The 26432-nt window shown below is 39.8% G+C and overlaps 1 protein-coding gene across 3 annotated transcripts in view; it reads left to right on the top strand.

Annotated features, from left to right (window-relative positions):
* The window catches only part of rmp24 (ribonuclease MRP subunit p24), a 59164-nt gene extending 33455 nt beyond the window's left edge, over nucleotides 1-25709 (top strand). For all 3 annotated transcript variants that reach the window (XM_080204470.1, XM_080204482.1, XM_080204475.1), the window contains exons 5-6: nucleotides 17097-17317; nucleotides 25495-25709. In XM_080204470.1, coding sequence (XP_080060596.1) covers nucleotides 17097-17317; nucleotides 25495-25648 — 375 coding nt within the window. In that variant the 3' untranslated portion in view covers nucleotides 25649-25709. The remainder of the gene's footprint in view (nucleotides 1-17096; nucleotides 17318-25494) is intronic.
* The last annotated feature ends 723 nt before the right edge of the window (nucleotides 25710-26432 follow it).

Genomic DNA, 26432 nt, shown 5'->3' with positions numbered 1-26432 from the left:
CTCCTTCTGTATTGCAGGGATTCTATGATTCTCACATAAGCCTAATTTATGCTCCCCTACTGTATTCTTTCGTTATTCACTCTTTCACCTGATGGCCTGCAGGCCAGGGTACTAAAGGAGATGGCAACAGAGATAGTGGATGCATTAGCTGTGATATTTCAAAATTCCTAGAATTCTGGTCAGACCCCACTGGATTGGAATCATGCTAATATGACATCCATATTCACAAAGAGAGAGAGTCAGAAAGTAGGAAATTATAGGCCAGTTAGCTTGACCTCTGTGGTGGGGAAGTAGCTGGAATCAATCATTGAGGAGGAGATGACTGAGCATTTGGACAGACAAAGCTAAATCCACCATTGTCAGCATGGTTTTATGAAGAGTAAGTCATGCTTGACAAACTTGCTTGAGTTCTTTGAGGGCGTAACCAGCAAAGTGAGTAGTGGGGAGCCTATGGATGTTGTATATCTAGACTTCCAGAAGGCATTTGACAAGGTGCTGTAAAAAGACTGATCCAGAAGACGAGATAGCAGGGGATTTGGGCAGAGTACTAGATTGGATTGAGGGCTGACTGACAGAAAACAGAGGGTCGGGATAAATGTGTTTTTGGCTGGCAAAATAGAACTAGCAACATGTCGCAGGATCAGTCCTTGGACCTCAACTATTTACAATCTATATAAATGATCTGCAAGCAGGGACAGAGTGTAATATAAGCAAAATCTGTGTATGATACCTAAAATAGGTAGGAAAGCAGGCAGTGAAGAAGGTACAAATAATCTACAGGTAGATATAGGTAGGCTAAGAGAATGGGCGAAAATTTGGCAGATGGAGTTTAATGTAGATAAGTGTGAGGTTATCCATTTTAGCAGAAAAAATAGAAAGGCAAGTTATTACTTAAAAAGGAAAGCAGATTCAAAATGCATCCGGGCAGAGGGATCTGGATGTCTATGTTCATGAATTGCTGAAAGTTGGTATGCAGGTGCAGCATGTAATAAAGACAAATGGGATGTTGGCATTTATTGCAGAAGGATTGACGTATGAAACTAGAGAAGTATTGTTGCTATTGTATAGGGTGTTGGTGAGACCATATCTGGAATATTGTGTCCAGTTTTGGTCTCCTTATTTGAGAAGAACGGATGTAGTGACATAAGAAGTTGTTGAAAGGAGATTCACTAGATTGATTCTGGGGTTGAAAAGGTTGATATATGAGGAGAGATTAAACAGTTTAGGTTTGTATTTGCTGGAGTTTAGAAAGATGAGATATATTGAGGTATATAAAATTTTAAAAGGGGTTGATAAAGTAAATGTAAACCAAATGCTGCTTCTTTGGTGCAATCTAGAACAAGAGGTCACAGGTATAGGTTGAGAGGTGATGGAGTTAAAACTGAGATGAGGAAGAACTGCTCAGAGGGTGGTGAATTTGTGGAACTCTCTGCCCCATAGCATGGTGGAGACTGAATGGTGTCAAAAGGGAGATAGACATATTTCTAATATTTAAAAAAGGGGAAAAGGAGAAATGGGAACAAGTGGGAGGTGGATTTGAGACCAGGGAGAGAGAAATCATGATCTGATTGAATGGCAGAGTAGGCTCGAAGGGCTGATTTTTGCCTACTTCTGCTCCACTTCCTATTTTGGAAAGCTAGACACAGTGGAAGACAGAGATTTAGAGGCCCATGTACATAGATCACTAAAATGTAGCAGCCTGGCACAAAAAATAGTCAGAAAGACTTGTGAGATGTTAACCTTTGTAACTGGAGAGGAAGTTTTGCTATAGCTATACAGTGTCCATATACAGTGGGACGGCGGCACGGGCTCGTTGGGCCGAAGGGCCTGTTTCCCGTGCTGTGTTGTTCTTTGTTCTTTGTACATCACGTCTAGAGAAGAGGTTCTGGCACCATGCTTTGGAATTAGTTCTGTGCAGGCTAACTAGAATTCTACTAATGATCTTGAGATTTAGATTTCGAGGAAAGATTAAATGAGTTAGGCTTCTATGCCCATGAATATAGGAGTTTTAAGTAGCTTGGCAGCAAAATTGAAGCCATAAAAAAGGGTAGTGATGGCATGGATATGAACTTGGCTGAGTGACAGGCATTAGTAGTGGTGAACAGTTGTTTTTGACTGGAAGAAGGAATGCTGTGGGGTTCCCAGTGGTCGCTATGATGACCATTGCTCTTTTTGAAACATATTTATCATCAGGAATTGGTGTACGGGGCACAATTTCAAAATTTGTAGATGACACAAAACTTGGATGTACCAGAGGTTTTGTGGAGGATAATGATGGACTTCAGGACAACATGGGCTGGTGGAATGGGCAGACGAGTGGCGGATGAAAATTTAATGCAGGTAAGTGATATTTTTTGGTAGAAAGAAAAAGAAGAGGATTATTTGCTTAAGGGCACATTTAAAAAATATCAGTGGCTAGGCTGGCATTTTTTTCCATCTGCAATTTCCCTGAGAAGTTGGTGGTAAGCTACCTTCTTGAATGACTGCAGTCCATTTGGTGTAGGTACACTCAGTGCTGTTAGGAAGAGGATTCCAAGGATTTTGATCCCGCAACAGTATAGGAACAGCGATTATAGTTCCAAGTCAGGAAGGTGTCTGGCTTGGAGGGAAATTTGCAGGTGGTGATGTTCCCATACATCTGAAGAGGTCGAAGAAGAAGCCTCAATGAGGTTCTACAGTGCATCTTGTATATAATAGGCACTGCTGCCACTATATGGTGGTGGTGGAGGGAGTGAATGTTTAGGTTGGTGTAGAGAGCGCTGTTCAAATAGGCTGCTTTATTCTGAATGGTGTTGAGCTCATCGAGTGTTTTTGGAGCTGTACCCATTTAAGGAAGTGGAGAGTACATATGCCTGACTTGTGCCTCATAGTTAGTGGACAGGCTTTGGGAAGTTAGGTAAGTTGCTCACCTAATTCACAGCCTCTGAACTATTTTTGTAGCTACAATATTTATATGGCATGTTCATTTGGCTTCTGGACAATGGTAACCCTTAACATGATGATGGTTTTGAATCCATAACCCAGAGCATTATCCTGGGTCTTTAGATTACAAGTCCATTACGGAGAGCTGGAATATATTGGAGAGGCAGTTTTCGTTATACAGATTGCGGATATTACCACTTCTCTACCCCCACCCCGCCCCCAACTTCTACCTATACTGTCATGGGCAGTTGCGTCCGCAACAGGTAAATTGGTGTGGATAAAGCCAAATTTGTTTTCAGTCTGGCAGTTGTCCTTTAGGACCTTGTTGGCTTGGTCAGAGATGTGCCACCAAACTGTTCCTGAAGATGGACAGTTATGTCCCCAATTCAGAGTACATTCTGTGTATTTGTTACTTCATGCTTCCTCCAAACTGTGTTCAATGGAGAAGTGTTGAATCATTACACTAGCAGCTCTTTTCAGCTAATGGGTGGTAATCAGTAGGAGGTTTTCTTGTCCGTGTTTGACCTGATCTGTGGAGACTTCATGGGGTCCAGAGTTAATGGTGAGGATTTCCAGGGCAGCTTGTTCCTGATGAATACCACTGTGCTGCAGGCCCTGGTGAATCAGTCCTGCTAGTGGGACAGGACATGTTCAGGAATGGAAATGGAGCTGTCTGGACTTAGTCGTAAGGAGTAGGATCCTGGGCTTTATAATGAGAACCACAGTAAGTGAGTACAACAGTAAGAAAGATATGAGGGATCTTTTGGAATGCTGGTTTTGCCTCAACTGCAGTATTTTATCCAATTCTATATACCACACTTTAGGAAGAATATGAAAGTTTTAGAAAGGGTGCAAAAAAGATTGATGTGAATAATTCCAGGGAATTGGAGAAAAGAGAAAAATTGCAGGGTTACTAGCTGAGTTGCTTATGCAGAGAGCCAGCATGAACACAGCAGACTGAGTAGCCTCTTACTGTTATGTAACCATCCTATGATTCTATTCTTAGTTCCATGAAATAAATAGAAATGTTGTAAAATGTACACAGAAAATATTTGCTACTAATAAAATTCATTTCCGACCTACAATTATGAATCACAACAAACTAAGCCAATACTAAAGTATTAGGTAAATATTCACACAATATAAAACACAGATTTGAAAACCGAAAGCCTCCAAAACAAATTTCCAACAGAATATGAAGGAGCACACCGGCATAGTGTAAACAAACCATTATTCCACTTTTCCCACTTTCAGTGCAGACCATTGACTTCTTCAGTTTTCCTTGGATAGCAATCATCATATCAGATTTATGTCATATCAAAAACCCTTTCACCTGATCAGATCTTTAGTATGAACAAAAAATTACAATGCAATCATTTTTATTTTAACCTATTTATTTTCCTTGAAACGGGACAATGGATAAATTTTAATTGTAATCAATTTCTAAAAGTAAAGGTTGTGGATTGGAAACAGTTTATCAGATTCATTTTGCATCGCCTGGAAAAACCACAATGATGCTCTCAATGGCAAAATTAATGAGAACAGTCCCAATTCTAAATTGGATGCAACACTTGTTTGGCAAATGCAGAATTTCAGACTTGCATTGAAAGCTTCCAGTGGTCCTTCAATACGTAGATTCCTTACAGTGCAAAAGGAGGCCATTCAGCCCATCAAGCTTGCACCAACAACAATCTCACCCAGATTTTACTCCATAACCCCACGTATTTACCCTGCTAATCTCCCTGACACTAAGGGTCAATTATCAACCTAACCTGCACTTTTTTGGACTGTGGAAGGAACCCAGATGAAACCCATGGGGAGAATGAGCAAGTTCCACACAACAGTCACCCAAGGCTGGAATTCAACTTGGTCCTTGCCACAGCAGAGCTAACCAAACCAAGATGGTGCCGGAGCAAGGTGATTTCTTGCAAGCTGTGCCCAGCGTACATTCTAATTCTGTGTTTATAAAACTTCATTCTAACTCTTCTCTCTCTCCTTTCCTTCCCTACGTTCGGTATATTTTGTCTGTCTAGTACGCAAGAAGCAATACTTGTCACGTGTATTAATATACAGTGAAAATAATAAAATCAAGCACTGTACCATCACGCTGCCCTTAAGAATAAACATAAATTATCTTCTTAACACAGTAGCAGAGTGGTTAGCACTGCTGCCTCACAGCGCCAGGTACTTGGGTTCAATTCCCGACTTGGGTCATTGTCTGTGTGAAGTTTGCACATTCTCCCTGTGTCTGCATGGGTTTCCTCCAGGTGCTCCGGTTTCTTTCCACAGTCCAAAGATGTGCAGGTTACGTGCACTGGTCATGCTAAATTCTCCCTCAGTGTACCCAAACAGGCACCATATTGTGGCGACTGGGGGATTTTCACAGTAACTTCATTGCAGTGTGAATGTAAGCCTACTTGTGATTAATGAATAAACTTTACTTTTAAAAAAAATATACTTTTTATGTGGTAAACACTCTATTTGTAGTCTATACTGTACTACTTTACATTGGCAACTACTTGTTTTCTGACAGATTATTGGCACCCAATTTTATTAATCAATTGTAAAAAGGATCCTTTCAAATTAATGAGATAAGGAAACTCAAATCACGTTTTCTTTGAGGTTCAGATGCTATTTCAGTTCTCCACCATCGTAAGTAAAATTAATCTTAATATATTACAGAATTACCTATTTCAACACACGGTTCTGGGTCTTCCTGCGCTGCTTCTCAGTATGTGATGCAATTATTCCTTCAGATCTTATTCTAAATTCCAGATGCACCTTCACCTACGATGGACCATACTTGCCTACACAATTGTAATGAACAACAGCATGACTAAAATGTTGTTCAACGCAAAACACACAATTTGTGTACGACTGTATATTATGTTGATCAATGGAATGTAAACACAAACATTTTAAGGATCTCAGTATAAATGTCAGCTTCAACTCCTGAAGCAGGGAGAGATAGTCTTTGCTCATGAGCAATACCACAAGAAATTCATTTGTATATAATAGAAATAATATGGCACATTTGAAGCCTGTATTGAAAGATCCTTGAATTTAAATTTGGTGCATTTTCTGCACCAGTGCAGAAGGCAGCCAGTTGACCCATCAATCCTGCACCGACAACAATCCCACCAAGGCCCGATCCTTCATAATCCCATGTATTTATCCTACTAATCTCCTGACACCATGGGCATAGACACCATTTAGCATAGTCAATCAACCTAACCCGCACATCTTTGGGAGGAAACCAGAGCACCCGGAGGAAACCCATGCAGATACGGAGAATGTGCAAACTCCACACAGTCACCCCAGTCTGGTATTGAACCTGGGTCTCTAGAGCTGTGAGGTTGCAGTACTAACTGCGGTGTACCTAAATAATGAATTGATAGGTCATGGCCTATTTTAGGGTTTAACTACTAGAATCATGGACACAAACTGACCCAGCTTTCTTAATGCACCACAAATAGAATATAAATGTTCTGATGGTTCAGGAACTTGAGTGAGCAGGAGGCAATTCGATGTACACAACCCATGGATTTTGCTTGAGTAGAGGTAGTCCTTTTGATTTTTTGGAAGGCTGTTAAATTTTCTTTGTCTCAGTAATTTTTTTCAATCTATCTTGTTTAAATTGAGAAGTCCATCTGAAGGCACCAGAAAAGGGCTATGAATGGTTAACGAAAAATTACCATGTGAAAATTAATATTCAAAGAGCTTGTCTATGCCAGTTTACATTGCAGATTAGTGCAACAGATGAAACTTGTTATTTTGTGATATCTGAGCTAAGAAAATTGACCCTGTAACGGCTGTAAATTTATGGTGTGTCAAGTTACTGTTCACTTATACATTTACTGTTTAATGAATCACTTTGACAGTTTTATAGCCAAAGCTACAATTTAATGAGGCATTTACATTACCTGCCTAAGTCAAGTAATGACATGTTATAACCAGCAACCAAATTCCTGTGACCAGCAAATTCTGTCCACCCGCTCATCCTGCTGGGTATTGGGACAGGTTGTGGTTCATTTGGTAATCTGACCTCGTCTGTGTGACGAGGTGTCATCTTCTGTTTTGTAATTTTCTGATGAAGCGCCTATGAAGAGATATCTTACTGCATTAAAAGTGCTTTGTGAATATAAGTTGTTATTCACAAGTCCTGGCTTACCTATGGAAATGGTCTGTGACACTAAATTCAAGTAAAATGTATCTTGAGTAGAAGCCAAAAAAAGTAGTCTCTAAAATGAAAAGCGGTGGTTATTCCTACCTTTAGGTACTTAAAATTATCAATAAAAAAATTAGAACCTGAAGTTTTAATCAAGATTTAGTGTAGTTTTGTCAATGCAGACTCAATGTGGTGAAGAATCTCTTCTGTACTGTATGACTTTAAAATATCCCAGTATTAAATATCTGAGCTATGATTGAGAGAAACATTTTTGTCTGTTTTTTTTCAAAGTAAGTTTTATGACCTATATTATTAAATTAGATTCTTTGGTAAAGCAGTACTTCATATTACAAATTCCTGCCCTGGTTTAAATTGCTCAGTTTATAGTGGTTGAGTCATTATCACAGTTACATAAATTTGTCACTTTGTGTAAATCTGCTCAAGGCTGATGTACTGCATAGTTCTTTGTATCCCTCTAAACTAATTAGAATACAGAACACCATGAATGAATTGATGATCCTCCCTTGTGGCAGGGGATTGGCTCAACATTCTGTGAAGAGCTAACAGTGGCTACAACTAGCCCCACCCAAATCAGTACTCCAGTCTGACTAGAAGCTAACGCGTTTATCTGCCTTCATCAGAAACCATTGTTCAGTACGATACAGCTGTACAATTTGTAAATCGTAAATGTCAAGTTTATTTTGTTATGGCAGCATTCGTGTCAGTAAGTATTCAATCTTTTTAAAATTAGTGTTTTTAAAATAATCAATCTTTTTGTTAAATTAGTGTATTTAGTTATTTACAATTACCTGTAGATAGATTATGGTATTTATGTGAGCTAGCACTATAATTAACAAGTCAACAAATAGAAACATATATTTTAAACTGATCTCTTTAATTGTGCATGAAAAGGTTCAAGCAGAATCTAGTTCAAAGCTTAATGGAAATTCGCTATTCTGTGCTGCTAAATAAAATTGAACTGACCTTCAGATGTAAGCATGCAGTGCACGTCTGTTCATCCAAAGCACTCTGGAGAAACCCGTTGGGTTTAGATAACAAGAAGTGCATCAAAGAGTTTGACAGGCTGTCAGCAGCATGCTGCGTTCATAGGTTCTTTGCCAGAAATAATAGAAATCTGCCCACAGGAATATTTATAGGATTTCGGTACAATCATGCTTTTGCAGTGCTAATGAGCTTGTGTTTCAATGGAACTGATTTTTCGCTGTATATCTCTGGATTAGCCGTATAATATATGTCTTGGGGGCCATTTAATAAATACTGCATATTAGACTGTTAGCCTAGATAGACAGTGCTTTGATTTACTGTCACTTGGCACTGAGTTGTGACTAATCCTTGGTTTATTGTAATATATTGCTTCATATGACATCTGTGCAATGGAGTTGTTAGTACGCATGTTGCATATCATGTATAAGTAATTGTTTCCCCCGTCAAGATGTCTCTGATTTCACTCTACGTTTGGAAAGGAACAATAGTTAATGCTTTGTCATAAAATAATCATTAAAATATTCTAACCCAGAAACAGGTCGTTCAGTTCATCAAATCTCCCTATGAAGCACACAATATAATCCGACTATTGTGCTACATTTTCATACCCTTTAATAGTCCCTCTTTTCAAGCATTTTCTCTCTAAAATGGACTCTGCATCAACAACTATTTCTGACAAAAGGATTTCTCATTTCTGTGTAAAATCTCTATAAAGAATTTTCCCTATCTTTGAGTAAATATAAAATTAATAAATATAAATTATGATTCCGTTGACACTTTACCTTAAACTGCTGTCTTGCTATTATCCATCAGAATCTAAATATATCACAATTTCCTAATTTTTATTGCTGTCATTTTTGTTCTATCATGCTGTACAAAACCTACTCCACTGTTATAAATACAATATTTAGTTGTGCAACAAATCTTGTAGGCAGGGATTGCAGCTGGCTATTAATAAAGGAGCAGTTAGAAGATTGAATTTATTTCATGTCACCTAATATAGCTAAAAAAAAAAATACATTCACAAAAGTAAAATTATGTTCCCAGTCCTTCATAATATTTTTTCAGACTAATCTTTTGGTAATGGCTCCTTGTTAATATTGAGGTCACATACTCTGGTCACCCTTTGATACCACAACTTATTCATGTCTGAGACTTGGCATCGTTTCAACAGGCCATTTGAATGCAAAGAGCATTGACCACAAATGTCTACACACCTTCATTTTCAAATGTGAGCAATGATTAATTTTCCTCCTTAATAGCCCAGAATGTGATGAGGCAAATTGTAATGTTCTTGCTAGCACTCTGAGAGAGCAGTCCAGAAATAATTCCACTGCGTTGTCTTTCTGACTTCATGCCATCCATCGTCTGATATCTTCATCTAGTTCAAATATTTAGTAATTTTTTTCTTAATTTTTAAATTCTTTCATGGAATGTGGGCATTGCTGGCTAGACCAGCAATTGTAGTGTATCCCAAATTGCCCTTGACAAGGTGACGGCCTTCTTAAACCGCTATGCTCCATCTTGTGTAGTTACACCCCATAGTGCTTTTAAGAAGAGCATTCCAAAGGTTTTGACTGAATGACAGTAAAGGAACAGTGATGTAGTTCCAAGTCAGGATGATGTGTACCTTGGAGGCCATCTTGCAGGCATTCCCATGCACTTGCTGCCTTTATCCTTCTAGGTGGAGGAGGTTGGAAGTTTATAAGTTGAAGGCAACTTGGTGAGTTGCTGTATTGTATGTCATACAAAAGCAAATTACTGCGGATTCTGGAATCTGACCAAAGGCAGACAATGTTGGAAAATCTCAGCAGGTCTCTCAGCATCTGTGGAGAGAGAATAGGAGCTGATGTTTTGAGTCTGGATGACCGTTTTTTGAATTTGATGTTATATAGTATGTGTAGCTGTCACTGTGTGCCTAGTGGTGGGGGGAGTGAATCTATACAATGCTGGATGGTGTGCCAAACAGTTGGTTGCTTTATCCTACTTGGTATTGAGCATCTTGAGTGTTGGAGCTGCACTCATCTAGACAGATGGAGAGTATTCCAATAGTAAAGTTTATAATGGAAACATTTAAAGTTTATTTATTAGTGTTACAAGTAGGCTTACATTAACTTTGCAATGAAGTTACTGTGAAAATCCCCTAGTTGCCACACTCCGGTGCCTGTTTGGGTGCACTGAGGGAGAAATTAGCATGGCCAATGCATCTAACCAGCACATCTTTTGGACCGTGGGAGGAAACCAGAGCGTCTGGAGGCAATCCACTTAGACATGGAGAATGTGCAGACTCTGCACAGACAGTGACCCAAGCCAGGAATCAAACCCAGGTCCCTGGCGCTGTGGGGCAGCTACAGTGCCACTGTGCTGCCTCGATGTGACATGAATCCGGTAATATTGAAGGATTTGTATTGAATTCAGTTTATGAAATTTCATCATGTGTAATTCAGATACAAAATGGGTTTTTTTAAAAATCTATTCACAAGATGTGGGTATTGCTGGTTAGGCTAACATTTATTGGCAATCTGCAACTGCCCTTGAAGATGCCATTGAGCTGCTGCAGTCATTATAGTGAAGGTACACTCGTAACTCTAACATAGGAAAATAAGAAATAGGAGCAGGATTAGGCCGTAAGACCACAAGACAGCTCTGCCACAGATTAAGACCATAGATTTAAGGACAGTCTCGAGGGACCAGACAATTGTTTTTCTATATATGATCTACATATACCTAGAAATTCGGTGTCAACCTGATGAAACTATAAAACAAGACAATGGGCCTGATTTTATCATTGCATCGTGCTCGTTTTCAGGCACAAAAACGTGGTAAAGTCGGGTGTGAGACCATTAATGCAGTCTGCGCAAATGGCCACTTTACCGAGGCCCGGGAATGGCCGCAATCCAATTTACACCCGAAAAGAGCGCATTTGCATGCATTTAAATTGAATTAATGAACTGCCTGCCCAACTTTTGCAGCATTTCCCCCTTTACCACCACGTTTGCCAATCTGGAATCGTGCCGAAATAAACATGCTGAATAAAAGTCTATTTCAGGCACTCCAGCTGCTGAAGAGGTGAGTTCAGAGCTTCCAACAGCCTCTGACTCAGATTGGTGGCGGGTGCAGAAGAGGGAGGTGGGTCAGATCATTCTCTGGTAGTTGGGGGGGGAGACAGGAGGAAGGCCTGGTTGGGTGGGGAAGGTGGGTCAGATGTATCTCTTTTTGGGGGGCGGGGGGAGCAACCATTTTCTGGAGGAGGGAGTGAGGCCAGATCTTTCTCTGGTGGAGGTGGGAGTGAGGCCATGTCATCCTCTGGTTAGGGAGGAGGGAGGCAGGTAAGATGTATCTCTGGTGGGGTGGGGCAATCACTCACTGGTGGGGGGGGCAGGGAGGCCAGTGGTGGGGGGGGGATGTCCACTGCCAGTCTCCAGGCGGTTGGTGGAGGGAAAGGGCACAGGGGGTCACGATTGGTGTGGGGATGGGGGCTGGATGAGTGATGTCTGTGGGGGCCATCACTCCCGCTTTTTTGCCCCCGGGCCGCTTTTTGTGGCTTGGGAGCAATCTTGACATGGGCGCACTTTTTCAAATTGTTTTCTAACTGTGCACGCGCAGTTCAGAGCTCTGATCGTTACGGGCATGCTAAGCCCAGCCCATTGTGCAATTCAGACCCGTGATTTTTTTTCAAGCTAAGTGCACCTGAAAGCGGATTTCAAAGTTGGATCTGAATTGTGCCCAGATTCAGCACTTAGAATGAAAATGGTAAAATCAGGCCCAGTGTGTATGCTAAAGAGCAGAAGCGGCATGCAGTCGGGCTAAGTCATCCTACAACCAACGGATCAAATCAGTGCTTGCAATGATTTTGCATCTAGTCATGATAGTGGGAGACAAGTAAACAACTAACTGGAGGAGCAGGCTGCACAGACATTTCCCATCGTCAATGATGGGGGAGCTCAGCACATCAGCGCAAGGCTGAAGATTTTGCATCCATCTTTAATCAGAAGTGCCAGATGGATGATCCCTTTGGCTTCCTCCAGAGACCCACAGCATTACAGCTACTAGTCTCAATCAATTGGATTATCTTAATGTGATATTAAAAAAAACTTAATGTACTTGATACTACAAAAACCATGGGCTTTGATAAAATTGCAGTAATAATGCTGAAGACTAGCAGCAGAACTAGCCATGCCCCTAGCCAATCTGTTTCAGTATAGTTTCAACACTGACATCTGCCTGACAGTGTGGAAAATTGCTTGGGCATATCCTGTCCACAGAGGGCAGGGCAATTAATGCCTCATCAGCGTACTCTCAATATGGGGACGAGATAGGCTTGGATTGTTTTCTTTAGAGCAGGGAAGGCTGAGGGGGATATGATTGAAATGTGTAAGATTTTGAGGGATACAGACTGGGTGAATACAAAGTAGCTGTTCCCCTTGGTTCAGGGGTCAATCACAAGGGGGTTTTGTTTCAGAGTGAGGGGCAGGAGATTCAGAGGAGGTTTGAGGAAAACAAAATCACTTGGTGGTGAGAATCTGGAATGTACTGCCTGGGAAGGTAGTGGAGGCTGGAAACCTTACAACCTTTGAAATGTATCTGGATGAGCACTTGAAATATTGTAATACCCAAGGAAATGGGATTAGCACATCTTCAGTGAGTTATTATTGGTGCAGACTCAATGGGTAAAAGGACCTTTTCTGTTCTGTACAACTAACCCCATTAACAAAGTGACAGAAGTGCAATCAAGTGGTATTCAGCAACAACTTGCTCACTGATTCTCAGTTTGGATTCCATCAGGTACACTCAACTCTGACCTCATTACAGCCTTGCTCCAAATATGGACAAAAATTCCAGATGTGAGATGAGTGACTGTCTTTGACACCAAGTCAGCATTTGACCAACTGTGGCATCAAAGAACCCTAACAAAATTGAAGTCATTGGTAATGAGAGGGACAATATCCATGGTTGGAGTCATGCCAACGTAAGGGAAGATAGTCAAAGTTGTTAGAGGCCAATCGTTTCAGCCCTCGGACCTCAGGATGGCCAAGAACTGCTTCTTCATCAACCTTGCCTCCATGAGTTCAGAAGTGGGAATGATTGATTGCATTATGTTCAGTACCATTTGTGACTCCTCCAGATATTGAAGTAGTCTGTGTCCATATGCAGCAAGACCTGGACAACATTCAGTCTTGGGCTGATAAATAACAAGTAACGTTCAGACCACTCAAGTGCCACGTGATGACCATTTCCAATAAGAGGGAATCTGACTTGATGTTGAATGTCCCTTTGATGTTGAATCCTCCCACAAACAACTTCTTAGGGGTTACCATTGACCAGAAACGGACCTAGACCAGCAATTTGAAAATTATGGCTACAAGCAGTGGTCAGACTCTAGGAATTCTGTGGTAAGGAACTCACCTGTTGACTACATTGCAGTTCCTACACTGTCAAAAATCTTCAACCCCCTTAATAGCAGTTTGGATGTACCTACACTACATAAACTTCATTCAATGATGCAGAAAGGCAGCTCACCACCAGCACTTTAAATAGGGATGGACAGCAAAAGCTGTTTTTATCTAATCCCATGAGTAATAACAAAAAAAAAGTCATTGTTGAGGATGGTTACGTGTTCATGGAGCCTCCTTAATTGTCTACAATTTTCAGAAGAATGTGGCAGTACTGCAGTAATTTGATCTGTTGTTTGTGGGGTCACTTGGATTTGTCTGTCGCATGCTGTTTATTTACATTTGGTCTTGTGTTGTAACTTCAGGTTGCTGTAACTTTCAGTTATGTCTGATGTTGCTGTTGGAATGCTGTTCCTTACACTGTATCAAGCCAAGCTTAATGGCCAAGTCTGATGACAATGGCAGTGGTCAATGCTAGGCCACAGGTTTGCAGATTTTGGTGGAGCACAGTTCTGTTGATGCTGGATGCCAACTGGTAGATTGATGAGGATGAGGCCTAATAGGTTTGTACACGCTATGTCCTTCAAGACTCAACCAGATTGGTCAGTTGTTGTGCCACAAGCCACTCTTAGCATGTATCCAGTCTTCTTTGCCATGTTCTTACTATTTTCACTGCTTCTTCCAAATTTCCAAGTTGTGTTCAACGTGGAAGAATAATGATTCATTAGCTGATAGGTGATAATCAGTTGGAGGTTTCCTTGCCTATTTTTGACCTGATGCTATGAGACTTTGTGGGGTTTGGAGTCAATAGGAGGACTTTGGTTTTACTGGGCTAAATTAAGGACAATCTGGAATTGCATATCAGACAGACTGGATAAGGAAGGCAGGTTTCCTTCCTTAAAGGAGATTAGTGAACTAGTTAGGTTTTTACAAAATTTTGTTAGCTTCAGAACGAATTTAACTACCAGGAATAAATCTTCTCCGTCGTGCAATCAGTCATCACCATTATCACAATGCTTACCTAAGTATTCAATGTGGAATGAGTGAGGGGAAAAGAGAATAATAAATCACATTGTGATGTTCTCCCAGTAGGTCACAGAACTGTCATAGAATCATAGAGGTTTACAACATGGAAACAGGCCCTTCGGCCCAACTTGTCCATGCTGCTCTTTTTTTTAAAAACAACTAAGCTCATACCAATTGCCCACTTTTGACCCATATCCCTCTATACCCATTGTACCCATGTAAGTACCTAAATACTTTTTAAAAGACAAAATTGTACCTGCCTGTACTCCTACCTCCAGCAGCTTGTTCCAGACACTCTCCACCCTCTGTGTGAAAAAAATTGTCCCCGGACACTTTTTTATCTCTCCCCTCTCACCTTAAACCTATGCCCTCGAGTTTTAGACTCCCCTACCTTTTGGGAAAAGATATTGACTATCTAGTTGATTTGTGCTCCTCATTACTTTATAAACCTCTATAAGATCACCCCTCAGCCTCCTACTCTCCAGAGGAAAAAGTCAGTCTATTTAGCCTCTCCTTCTAACTCAAACCTTTTCTGGACTCTTTCTAGTTTAATAATACCCTTTCTATAATAGAGTGACCAGAATTGCATGCAGTATTCCAAGTGTGGCCTTACCAAATGTCTTGTATAACTTCAACAAGACATTCCAACTCCTGTATTCAGTGTTCTGACCAATGAAACCAAGCATGCCAAATGCCACCTTCACCACTCTGTTCACCTGTGATTCCACTTTCAATGAGTTATTTGTTCTGTAATTCTCCCCAGTGCCCTACCATTAATGAGTAAGTCCTGCTCTGGTTCAATCTACCAAAATGCATTACCTCACATTTATCTAAATTAAACTCCATCTGCCATTCGTCAGCCCACTGGTCCAATTCATCAAGATCCTGTTGCAATTGGAGATAACTTTCTTCACTGTCCACTGTGCCACCAATCTTAGTGTCATCTGCAAACTTACTAACCATGCCTCCTATATTCTCATCCAAATCAGTAATATAAATGACAAATAACAGTGGACCCAGCACTGATCCCCAGGCACACTGCTGGTCACAGGCCTCTAGTTTGAAAATTCTCTACAACCACCCTCTGGCTTCTGTCAAGAAGCCAATTTTGTATCCATTTAGATACCTCACTCTGGATCCTGTGAGATTTAATCTTATGCAACAACCTACCGTGTGGTACCTTGTCAAAGACTTTGCTAAAGTCCATGTAGACAACATCAACTGCATTGCCCTCATCTACCTTCCTGGTTACCCCTTCAAAAAATTCAATCAAATTTGTGAGACATAATTTTCTACTCAGAAAGCAATGCTAACTGTCCCTAATCAGCACTTGCATCTCTAAATGCTTGTAGATCCCATCTCTCGAAATACCTTCCAATAACTTACCCACCACAGATGTGTGAGGCTCACAGGCCTGTAGTTCCCAGGCTTTTCCCTGCAGCCCTTTTTAAACAAAGGCACAACATTTGCCACTCACCGATCTTCAGGCACCTCACCCGTGACAATCGATGATTCCAATATCTCAGCTAGGGGACCCGCAATTTCCTCCCTAGCCTCCCACAATGTCCTGTGGGGTCCTGAGGATTTATCTACCTTGATGCGCTTTAACACATGCAGCACCACCTCCTCTGTAATATGTACACTCCTCAAGACATCACTATTTATTTCCCCAAGTTCCCTAACATCCATGCTTTTCCCAACAGTAAATACTGATGAGAAATATTCATTTAGGATCCGCATGTAGATGACCTTGTTGATCCTCAGCAGGTCCTACTCTCGCTACTCTTTTGCCCTTCGTGTATTTTGTAGAAGCTCTTTGGATTCTGCCAAAACAATTTCGTGTTCCCTTTTTGCCCTCCTGATTTCTCTCTTAACTCGACTCCTACACTCCCTATACTCTTCAAAGGATTCACTTGATCCCAGCTGCCTATGCATGTCATGTGCTCTTTCTTCTTCTTGACCAGGGCCTCAATATCCCAAGTCATCCAGGGTTCCCTACTTCTGCCAGCCTTGCCCTTCACTCTCAGAGGAATGTGTCTACCCTGATCCCTGGTTAACATACTTTTGAAAGCATGCCACTTACCAGATGTCCCTTTGCCTTCCCACAGACTCTCCCAATTAACTTTGGAAACTTCCTGCCTGATACCATCAAAATTGGCCTTGCCCCAATTTAGAATTTTAACTTTTGGGCCAGACCTATCATTCTCTATAACTATCTTAAAACTAATAGAATTATGCTCACTGATCCCAAAGTGATCCCTCACTAACACTTCTGTCACCTGCCCTTCCTTTTATGAGTGGGAATGGTGTTTCCTATCTATTCTGTCCAGCCCCCTCATGATTTTGAACATTTCCTCAAATGTCCTCATGGCCTTCCTGTCTCCAAGGAGAACAGCCCCAACCCCTCCAATCTACTGTAAGGGTTCCAGGGTTTCTTGAATAGATTTTGAGGTCATTACTGAATTTCTGCTTCCCTGCAGCAGTTTGGAAGAAATCTAACTTACCTGCATTTGCTCTAAGCTATATGTATGATTTTGAGCACACTTGTGTTTCACCTGAATGTTTTTTTTTGATTCATGCAGTTGGTTACATGTTACACGTGTAAAGAAACTTCAAGATTCTATGGAGCAAATAGAGCATCGCTTCCTACAAGGCCCCGCATCCCCAGAAGCTTAAGTAAGACAAAAACAGATATGAAGACACTTGAAACAAGAGCACCACAATCCACACAACAACGAACCAGCTATTCCCCACTTCTGAATAAATCGGGTTCGAAAAGCAAGAGCCCAGCTATAACTCCACGGTAATCTTATTTTTTAAAACTTAAAATTTCCTATTTGTTTTGTGTGTACATTTTCGTTTCCTATTGTCGTCACCTATTTACACTAATATCCTGAAGAAACGTTGAAGTAATTTTTGTAAAAACCCTTTTTCACCTTTTATGGTAATATTATAATTGTGGACAAGTCCCTGTAGATTCCATCTCTAGCAAGTCATGCTGTTGGAAAATGATGGGGTGCAGATGGACCAAATGTTGGTCAGTGGCACCTATGAGGCACTTGCCTCAAATCATTTTGAAGATTTTTGCTGTTTTTAGTTTTACCCAGTTAATGTCCCTGATGTCCAAGTTTTTTGTCTTCATTGGCTGCCCATGGTATAGATTGTGGAGCTTTAGATTCCTGTTCATTTGCATATTTGCTGGATGGGTATGCAGGAAGTGTTAAATGAACTGGGTGTAAGGAAGCTTGTGTAGAACGTAAACTTTGCCGTGGATGAATTTGGCTGAATTTTTCTGTGATATAAAGTCTATGTATTTCAAGTTCTGATACTGGTGGATCTTGGAATTTTGATTGGGGTTTACCCAGCAATGAGACAACAATGCTAAAAACAGATTTAAAAAATAGGATGACTTTTACGGGATTTTGAGGGTCAGGTGGGCTGCAGCAAGAAAACATAGCCAAAGTTCTGATCCTTCTGCTTATGATTCTTCTGCCAATCATCACACCAACAATCAGCATTTTGGAGTCCTCGTCGGTGTGATGGTATTTGCTGACGTAACTCACTGCAGACTGGGCACATTTGCTTCTGCCACCAGGTCCACTTCACCTTGAGTCCAGCTGTTAATATGCTGGACCTGGTCACACTTCTTACATCGTGCTGCTTTCATTAGCCATTTCTTTGTATACTATAGGTGTGTACACGTGTAGAATGTCAAACTCTTATTGGTATTCAAAGATTCACTAATCTCTGCCTTTTGTGCCTGCAGCATGTAACAAGTAACCAAGCCCTTAACAATAACTGTAGGAATAGGGCAGCAACAGATTGAATGGGACAAATTGATGACTGTTGAATTGGGCAAATGGATGACAATGAAAGGAAGAGGGGAAAGGTGGGTAATGAAGGAGTTACATGATAATTGAGGAAGTAGAGGAGTTACACCACAGAACTGTAGAAGAGTTATGGTGCAGAAAAAAAGCCATTCAGCCCATTGTGTCTGTGCCAATCAAAATGGAGATAGCCATTCATTTCAATCCCACTTTCCAGCACCTGGTCCATAGCCTTGCAGGTCACAGCATTTCGGGTGCAGATCCAGATTATGAGTCAAGCATTTTAGTACCAACCATCAAACTAGGCATGAACTGGTATGGAAAGCAGAATGAGTGCCAGGTGGGTTGAAGGTTGGGAAGCTGGGTACGAGCTTAACTAAATTATGCGATAAGTGAACACTGCCAGATTGAGTCCATAATGGAGAATGAGATGAGGGCCAGAACTTGGTGTTGGCAAAGAGCTGTAATGAAAGGATGAGGTGTTAGAAAGGCTACAGTTTCTCAGAACTGTCATTTTATGAACTTGTGTGTTTAGGGAGTTGAATGTGGAGAGTGAATGTTAATGTAAATGATGGTCTACTGAAAAACCAAATGTAACTTCTTTAAGATGGACCAGAATGTGTGCTATTTAATGCAAAAGTTCACAGTGTTCCAGTTCATAATGTCATCATGGTGAACCTTCATGGTTTACAAAAGTGAGAAGATTTTTTTTCCGCCGCAAGTCATTCTCAATTCAACAGTTTAATAACGTAACATTGGACAAAGAGCTAGCTGACAATTGTACAGGTATATATTTTGAAACACGAAGGGATATGAATAGTTGCAACAAAAAAAATTAATTCCCCTTAAATTTAAAATTAATTTTATTAAATTATTAATTAAAAACAATAAGATGCATTTGTTATATCACTTATGATGGAGAGGCATTCCAAGGTGGTTGTAAACAAAAAGGTGGGTACGGCTGAAGGGGGGGAAAAAAAAAGGAGTTGGAAAGGAAAATCAGAACATGGGGTCCAGGTGATTGAAGGAATGGCTGCAAGTGGCGGGATGGAGGAATGGCTGCAAGTGGCGGGATGGAGGAATTAGGTTTTACACAATAACTCAGGATCAAAAGCTTGGAGAATTCAGGAGTAGTGGTGCAAAGGTAAAAAGGGGTGGAGTAATGGGGCAATTTAACAAAAGCATTTGAGAAACTGGGACACCAGGGACCATGTAGGTCAGTGAGGACAGAGGGTGATGGGCAAATGAGATTTCAATGATTTTTGAATGAACTGAAATTTACAGAAACAAAAGTAAAAAATGCTGGAAAATCTCAGCAGATCTGACAGCATTTGTGGAGAAAGAAACAGAGTTAACATTTCAAATTGAATATGACTCCAGGTTCCCCACTTTCTGCATCAAATTCACTTTTTAAAATCATAGGCATAATTGCCCCAGTGCTCAAACATGGCAATTCCAGACTCAATATTGCCCCACTGTGGTTAAGAAGCAAATTATACTTCACTAACCCAAACACACCAATGGTTCCACACTAATTGTACATAGCAACAGCAGCACTGAACTAAAATACCACACATCCCCAAACATAGTGAGCCAAATTATCAACAGCTGTATTCAGTTCTAAACAAAAGGATGATATTTATTATTCCCAATTTAGCTAATTCATTTTCCAATTTACACTAACAATGATCTGAAATTCCATTTTCCATTACAGACCAGAGGAAAAGCCAGTACAGGATGATTACAGGATTGTGGCATATGTAGCTATTTATTCTCTTATATTTTTCACTTAACGATAGGTGACAATATTTCTCAATCATAATCCACATACTGTCCATAATATTATGGATTCCCTTTTTTGGAATATACACAAACTGATATATAAGGACTGTCCAATCCTTTGGAAAAGTGTTAGAACCAGTGAGTTAGCTACATATAGTGATGCAGAACAAAAAGTCTGCTTTACAAAAATAAATCTGAGCTCCTGCACACAAATATTGAAACATCAAAAATTTATGGCTCAGAAACATACCATTTCCCACTCATCTGTGCCAGCTGAAAGTGATCCCACCTATGCCCACTTTCCAGCATTTGGTTCATAGCCCAGTATTGTCAGAGTGCCTCAAATGCATATCCAAGTAATTTTTTGAATGCAGTGAATGTTTATGCCTCTACCACTCTCTCAAACAATGAGTTCTAGACCACCTTGGTTGAAACTCTTTGGCTGCCCTTTAATCCTTTGGCTTTTAAATCTATGCTTCATGGTTATTATTCTCTCTGCTAAAAGAAATCAGTCGTTCCTATCGACACTAGGCTGCTCATAATTTGATATACCTCAATTAAAATTCCCCTCAGTCTGCGACAAAGAAAACAATCTAGTCTACCTTGACTTCTTCGTAGATAAAATTTTCCAATCCTGGCTAAATGTTCAAATCTCAAACCCCCTTCAGTCCAATCATATAATTTATGTAATAAGGAAATCAGCTCTGGATACAGTATTCTAGCTTTCGTTCACCTGCTGGATCACCGGAACCTGCAAGTTTATTTCCCTCAAGTGGCTGATATTCTGTTTTTATATTTATTTCTAAAATAGTTTTGCATCTGTGTTGTATCAGCTGTACCTCATTTATCTTGAGATAAATGTAAATGTTGTTTTACCATTCAACCATGTAGGATGTTGAACATGGGAAGGATCCTCAGTTTAAATATCTGTCAGGTGGATATTTTTCTCTGTTTCCTTTAAAGTGCGAGCATTTGATTAAATACAAATATTTATGTATTTTAGTATTTTCCAAGCACAGACTGGTAAATGAAGTAAAGCGTGAAGATTTAATTATTCAATTTGTAGCTGTAGGGAAGGACTCATAGTAAATTCTTGGCAAGTGTTGGTGAATAAATTTACATATTGACTGATACATTCAGTGCTCTATTAAATTTTATATTTGCAGATTTCACCAGTAGTGAAAATCTACAGTAGATTAAATTATTATGAATAGTTTTGTGAATAAATTATATGTTAATATTTTTAGAAAAACAAAACTACAATGCTCAAAATCGGAAATAAAAAACAGGAATATTGGAAATACTCAGCAGGTGAGGGAGCATTTGTGGAGAAAGAAGTAGATTCATTGTTTCAATTCATCAGAACTGGGAAAAGTTAGAGGTCTAAAAGGTTTGAGCGAAGAGCTGGATGGTACAGTGACAAATAAAAATCTGAAATGTTACTACTTGGTTTACTTGTGGCATAAAGAACTATGAACTAATTTGCTTTGTGAATGTACATCCAATGCATCATCCTCTAGCCACATGGAGAGATGTAAGAAATAACTCGATGAAAATCCAATATTTTGTATCTTAATAATGTGATTATTTTAAACTCCTGGGAACAAGACATAACAAGTAGAAGACAGTAGAGATTGACAGAAGAGTTAATCTTACTGGGCTAAAAGGAAAGGTAATGGGACAAGAAAATAAAATAAAAGATGTGCCTAGAGCAGGCCAAGTACAGAGATGTCACGCTTCATTGTTCCAGCTTGCAGACAGCGCCTCATTTTCTGATTAGGCACATTATAGCCTTTCAGGCACAACACTTAAATTCAACAATTTTAGACTATAATCTCTGTTTCTCACACTCCTCTCCTCCCATTTTGTTTCCTGTGCTTGTTTTGAATTTTCTTTTAATTTTGCTTTCAGTACACTTGCTGTAGGCACAAATTTTCTTTCTTTGATTATTTTCTTACCCCATCAACATTTCCTTTGGTCCTGTAAATCTAACTCCTCTGTCTTTCAATCTCTCTTGTCTTCCACTCTATCACAAACCTTCCTTTCTCCCTATCCCTGCCTTGCTCAAAACCTATCGCATCTCCAATTTTTCCCAATTCTAGTGAGAGGTCATGTACCTGAAACATTCACTCTGTTTCTCTATGCCTAAGCTCCTGAGTATTTTCAGCATTTTCTGTTTTTGTCAATATCTTTTGTTTGGGAGTTGTAGTGATTGAATTGTTTAGTTTCAAGTTAGTATGTAGTGTGGAAACGTAATCAATTTTATGTTTTGCATTACAGTGCATGCGCTTAATATAATTTTAATTTCCATGCTAAATGTTTACATTGGAACTTTCATTGGAAATTTGCACACAGAATTTTATTCTGTAGATAAAGGAATAGTGTTACAAATAGTATTGACAGAAATAAGAGATAATTGAATAACAATTCAATAAGAATTAAGAAATTAATAAAAGCTGGAATTAATATTCAGTAGAGGCAATTTATTTAATTGTGAGGAACTTGTTTAGGGATAATGAGAAAATGAATTACTCATTTTAGAAAAATGGCAGAATTAATTACTGACCAGATGAGGGATTAACATCCAGAAAAGGGGGATACCGTTGACACAGGCAAAGGGCCAGCTATTAGCTGACAGAAGAGTAACACTGGTGAGTAGATGTAAAGACTGGGAAGGGGAGGGAAACAGAATGTGACAGGCAAATTGTCTTGCAGGATGAGAATTGACCATAGTGGGAGATCAACAGAGGAAATAAATCATCTGAAGTGTGGAGTGTGCTTCACCTTTTGAGGTGGCTTGAGGGAATCAGTGGGCTGTGAATCTGGTAGAGTGTAAGATATTGCAGATTTCAGAGGCAACAACTGGTCTGGAAGTGTTGTCTTGAACGGTGTCACTTAGCCTGTACATCCCTGGGGCTACTGACCTCTAGCAGGAAGCATAGAACAACCAGTCTACACACCCTGGGTTTCTGCTATAACATCATTGATTTTTTTTTAAATCACCTGGAGGTATTTGAGTCCAGAGTCACAGTGTAAACACCAAGGTTTTTATTCCTGTACAGACTGAGCATGTGGGGTGTTAAATTGCTGAGTGACAGCCTCCAACTGCTTGCTGAAGAGTGATTTGTGGTGTTGCAAGAAATTGTTACGAGTTAGGAAGCAGATTAACCTTGGAAACCCAATCTGAGCAAGGAAACATCACGTGAAAGCTAAGATCTATCGGTGGACGTTTTGATGTGAGATTTCCCACAGGAATGTTTATATAACACTTTGGAACATATGACCAATGCACTAATTTCAATATATTGATTTACGTTTTCATGCACTACCCATGGTAAGTTGAAGGAGAAGTTGTTGTATAGGGAATAGAATATTATGTAGAAGTCCAGTGGGCTGGCTTTCCTTGTATGTTTTGTACCTGGATTACACTTATTTTTCACTTACAAAGCAAATTATAAAGGGACAAGGACATGAGACCAGATCTCCACTTGTTTTGTGCTGCATGATTACCTCCAGGGGTTTCTAGGTGTAGCAACAGCACCTGGAGCAGGTGCAAGAATTTAGATGAGATGTTAATAAGGCTAGAGTAAGAACACAACATAGAAACAGAAAAAAATGTAGGCCATGCTATCCCTCGAACCTGCTCTGCCATTCAATAAACTCATCTATAACCTCAAGGGTACTCTTGCCTTTTGGGTGCAACAAAGGTTTGCCAGACTGATTCTCTGGGATGAGAGGGTTGTCCTGTAAGAAGAGATTGAAAAGAATACATAGTTGAGAAGAATAAAAGATGGTCGCTTTGAACCATATGAGATTCTTAGAGATCTTGACAAGGAATTTGCATGCTATGAAACTGTTTCCTCTGGCTGGAGATTCTGGAGCCAGGATAAGGGTTTGGCAATTTAAGACTGGGATATGTGGCATTTCTTCAGTAATGGTACCATGCCTATCAACTCATTTTCCCATTTGTGGAGACCCAAAAAAGATTGTGTCCACAGGAAGTGGGACTTTGCTTGCACCTACCCCTTTCAAATCACAGGATTTGAGTAAAACCTTGCTGAGACCATTCCCAGAGTACTGCTAACTGTAATAATTTTCTTATCTAAATAAGTATTTACTTTCCTTAGCAGGAAGGCAGTAGAGGTTCTCTGCACTGATTCCTGGGCTGAGGTTCTTGCATTATGCAGAAAAATAGACTAGACCTATATTCCCTGGAATTTAGAAGAATGAGAAGTATTTAAATGAAACAAATAAAATTCCTTAGGGATATGACGAGGTGAAAGCTATTTCTTATGGCTGAGGAAATCTACCACTAAAGGTCACAGGCTCATAATAAAGGTGTCAATTGTTTTGGACTGAGGTGAGGTGAAATTTCTTCATTGAAAGAATTGAGCGCCTCTAGAATTCTCTAACTAGAAGGCTACGGCTGATCAAATGTTGAGTGTATTCAAGTCAGAAATCAAAAGATTTTTAGATAACACTGAAGTTGCAGAGTTGGTTAGGTGCATTAGCCATGCTAAATTCCCTTTGTGTACCTGAACAGTGCCAGAGTGTGGCGACTAGGAGATTTTCACAGTAACTTCATTGCAATATTAATGTAAGCTTACTTGTGATACTAATAAATAAACTTAATGTGGGAAAGTATAACTGAGGTAAAGATCATCCTGGATCTTATTGAATGGTGGAGAAGATTCAAAAGGCTGAATGGCCTACTCCTGCTCCTAACCCACAGTTAGTTAAAGATGATGGAGTCACTTACATGTCTGCCATCTTTATATTATTGCTTCTTATCTCTGTTTCTGTCCAGTTTGTTATTTCTCTGCTCTGAGTCACTCTAAAATGGGAAATCTGGAGAATACTCAAAATGGCTTTTGAGGCCTCTGGCCTCCTACACACTGCCTGTGTCCCATTTTCCACCAACTCTAACCATTCTGAGCTTTTTCAAAAAAAATTAAGTTTTAAATTTTTAAAGAAGTATTTAAGAAACTTACACTCAGCAAGCCTCAGACAAGGTGGCTAAGTGCCAACGGCATTACCCAGTTTCAAGGTACAATCTTGGGAGCCAGAAAGGCTGGAAGGTGTATATAAGTACATAGGAAATTTAAAACTCACTAACTCAAATTCTGTGTGTGACAGAAATAGTATGATGTGACCTTCCTGTAACCACATTAAAGCTCTTAATATAAAACTATATTTAAGTGAGGTAGCCAACAAATTTTTCTCTGCATCACTTGTGTTAGTTAGCAATGGCATTTTTCTACTCAATGTTTGATTTCAGATTAAAGAATTTAGCAAACCATAAACTTTCAATGTAATGATCCCTAAGTATATAGTGCTTTAGTATTACAATGTTCACCTTTTACCTTTTTAGAACATCAGTTTCTACGCCTTCCACATCATCGCCCTCATTGAAATCAATCAAAGGAAAGAAGCTACATTGCTCTCGTCTAAAGATGCTTTTGAATTGTGAGCAGAAACACCAGGACACTAAAGGGACTCTTCGAGATTTCCTATCTTCAGTGTAAACTGCAATTTATGTGATCTTATTTTATTTGTAATGCTTAAACTTTGTGCCTGCACAAGTCAGAGCAAAAAAAAAGTAAGTGGAAAAGATGAACTATCTGTCAATTTGCATAATCAGCTGGGTGCATGACTGTATAGCTTTATGAGAATTGAGTTTTGTGATGTTGCCATAAAATGAGTTTTTCTTTGCTGTTTATAAATGTCAGAAGTGCTCCAAGAGCAAGCATGTTGGAGCTCTGACCAACAACAATGTATTTCCAGATTAAACAGAAGCATGTGCACAGCCTGCTAAGTGGTAAGCCAAGCTGCCATCTGGTTTTCTCTGATGCATACTGCTATCTGCAGAAGGATACTAATCCATTAGACTTCTACATATTGAGGTTCAAATGGGAGCAGCTGCCAGGACATAAATGGGTAGAGATTTTTTATTCATCAATGTGACCACAGGTCGGTTTTGTTATTGCAAAAGGAATGATGAACTTTACATTTTTAGCTTCTCTAATTGTGTTTCATGTTTGTAGAACTAAGTAATTTTTTTTCTCCTAATTACTCCTGCAATCAGCCTCAAGCAGAGACTGTAGGTGGAAAAGATCAGACTGGCCAGTTACAATGGAAAATAACATTGAACGGTGTGGGGGGGGGGAGGTGGTTGGAGGTAGGCTGCAAATGGTCAGGACAGATAAATAAGAGGAATAAATTGAAACATAGAAAAGCAGGAAACGTGTTCATTGATAGATGTAATAATATTGATATTCTAAAGGTTATATCTCTCTTAATGCAATGTAC

This window comes from Carcharhinus amblyrhynchos, chromosome 2 (genome assembly GCF_965287045.1).
Source record: "Carcharhinus amblyrhynchos chromosome 2, sCarAmb.v2.hapA, whole genome shotgun sequence".
Taxonomy (NCBI): domain Eukaryota; kingdom Metazoa; phylum Chordata; class Chondrichthyes; order Carcharhiniformes; family Carcharhinidae; genus Carcharhinus; species Carcharhinus amblyrhynchos.
The sequence above is the reverse complement of the archived record's forward strand: the minus strand, read 5'-3'. Positions and strand labels throughout refer to the sequence as shown.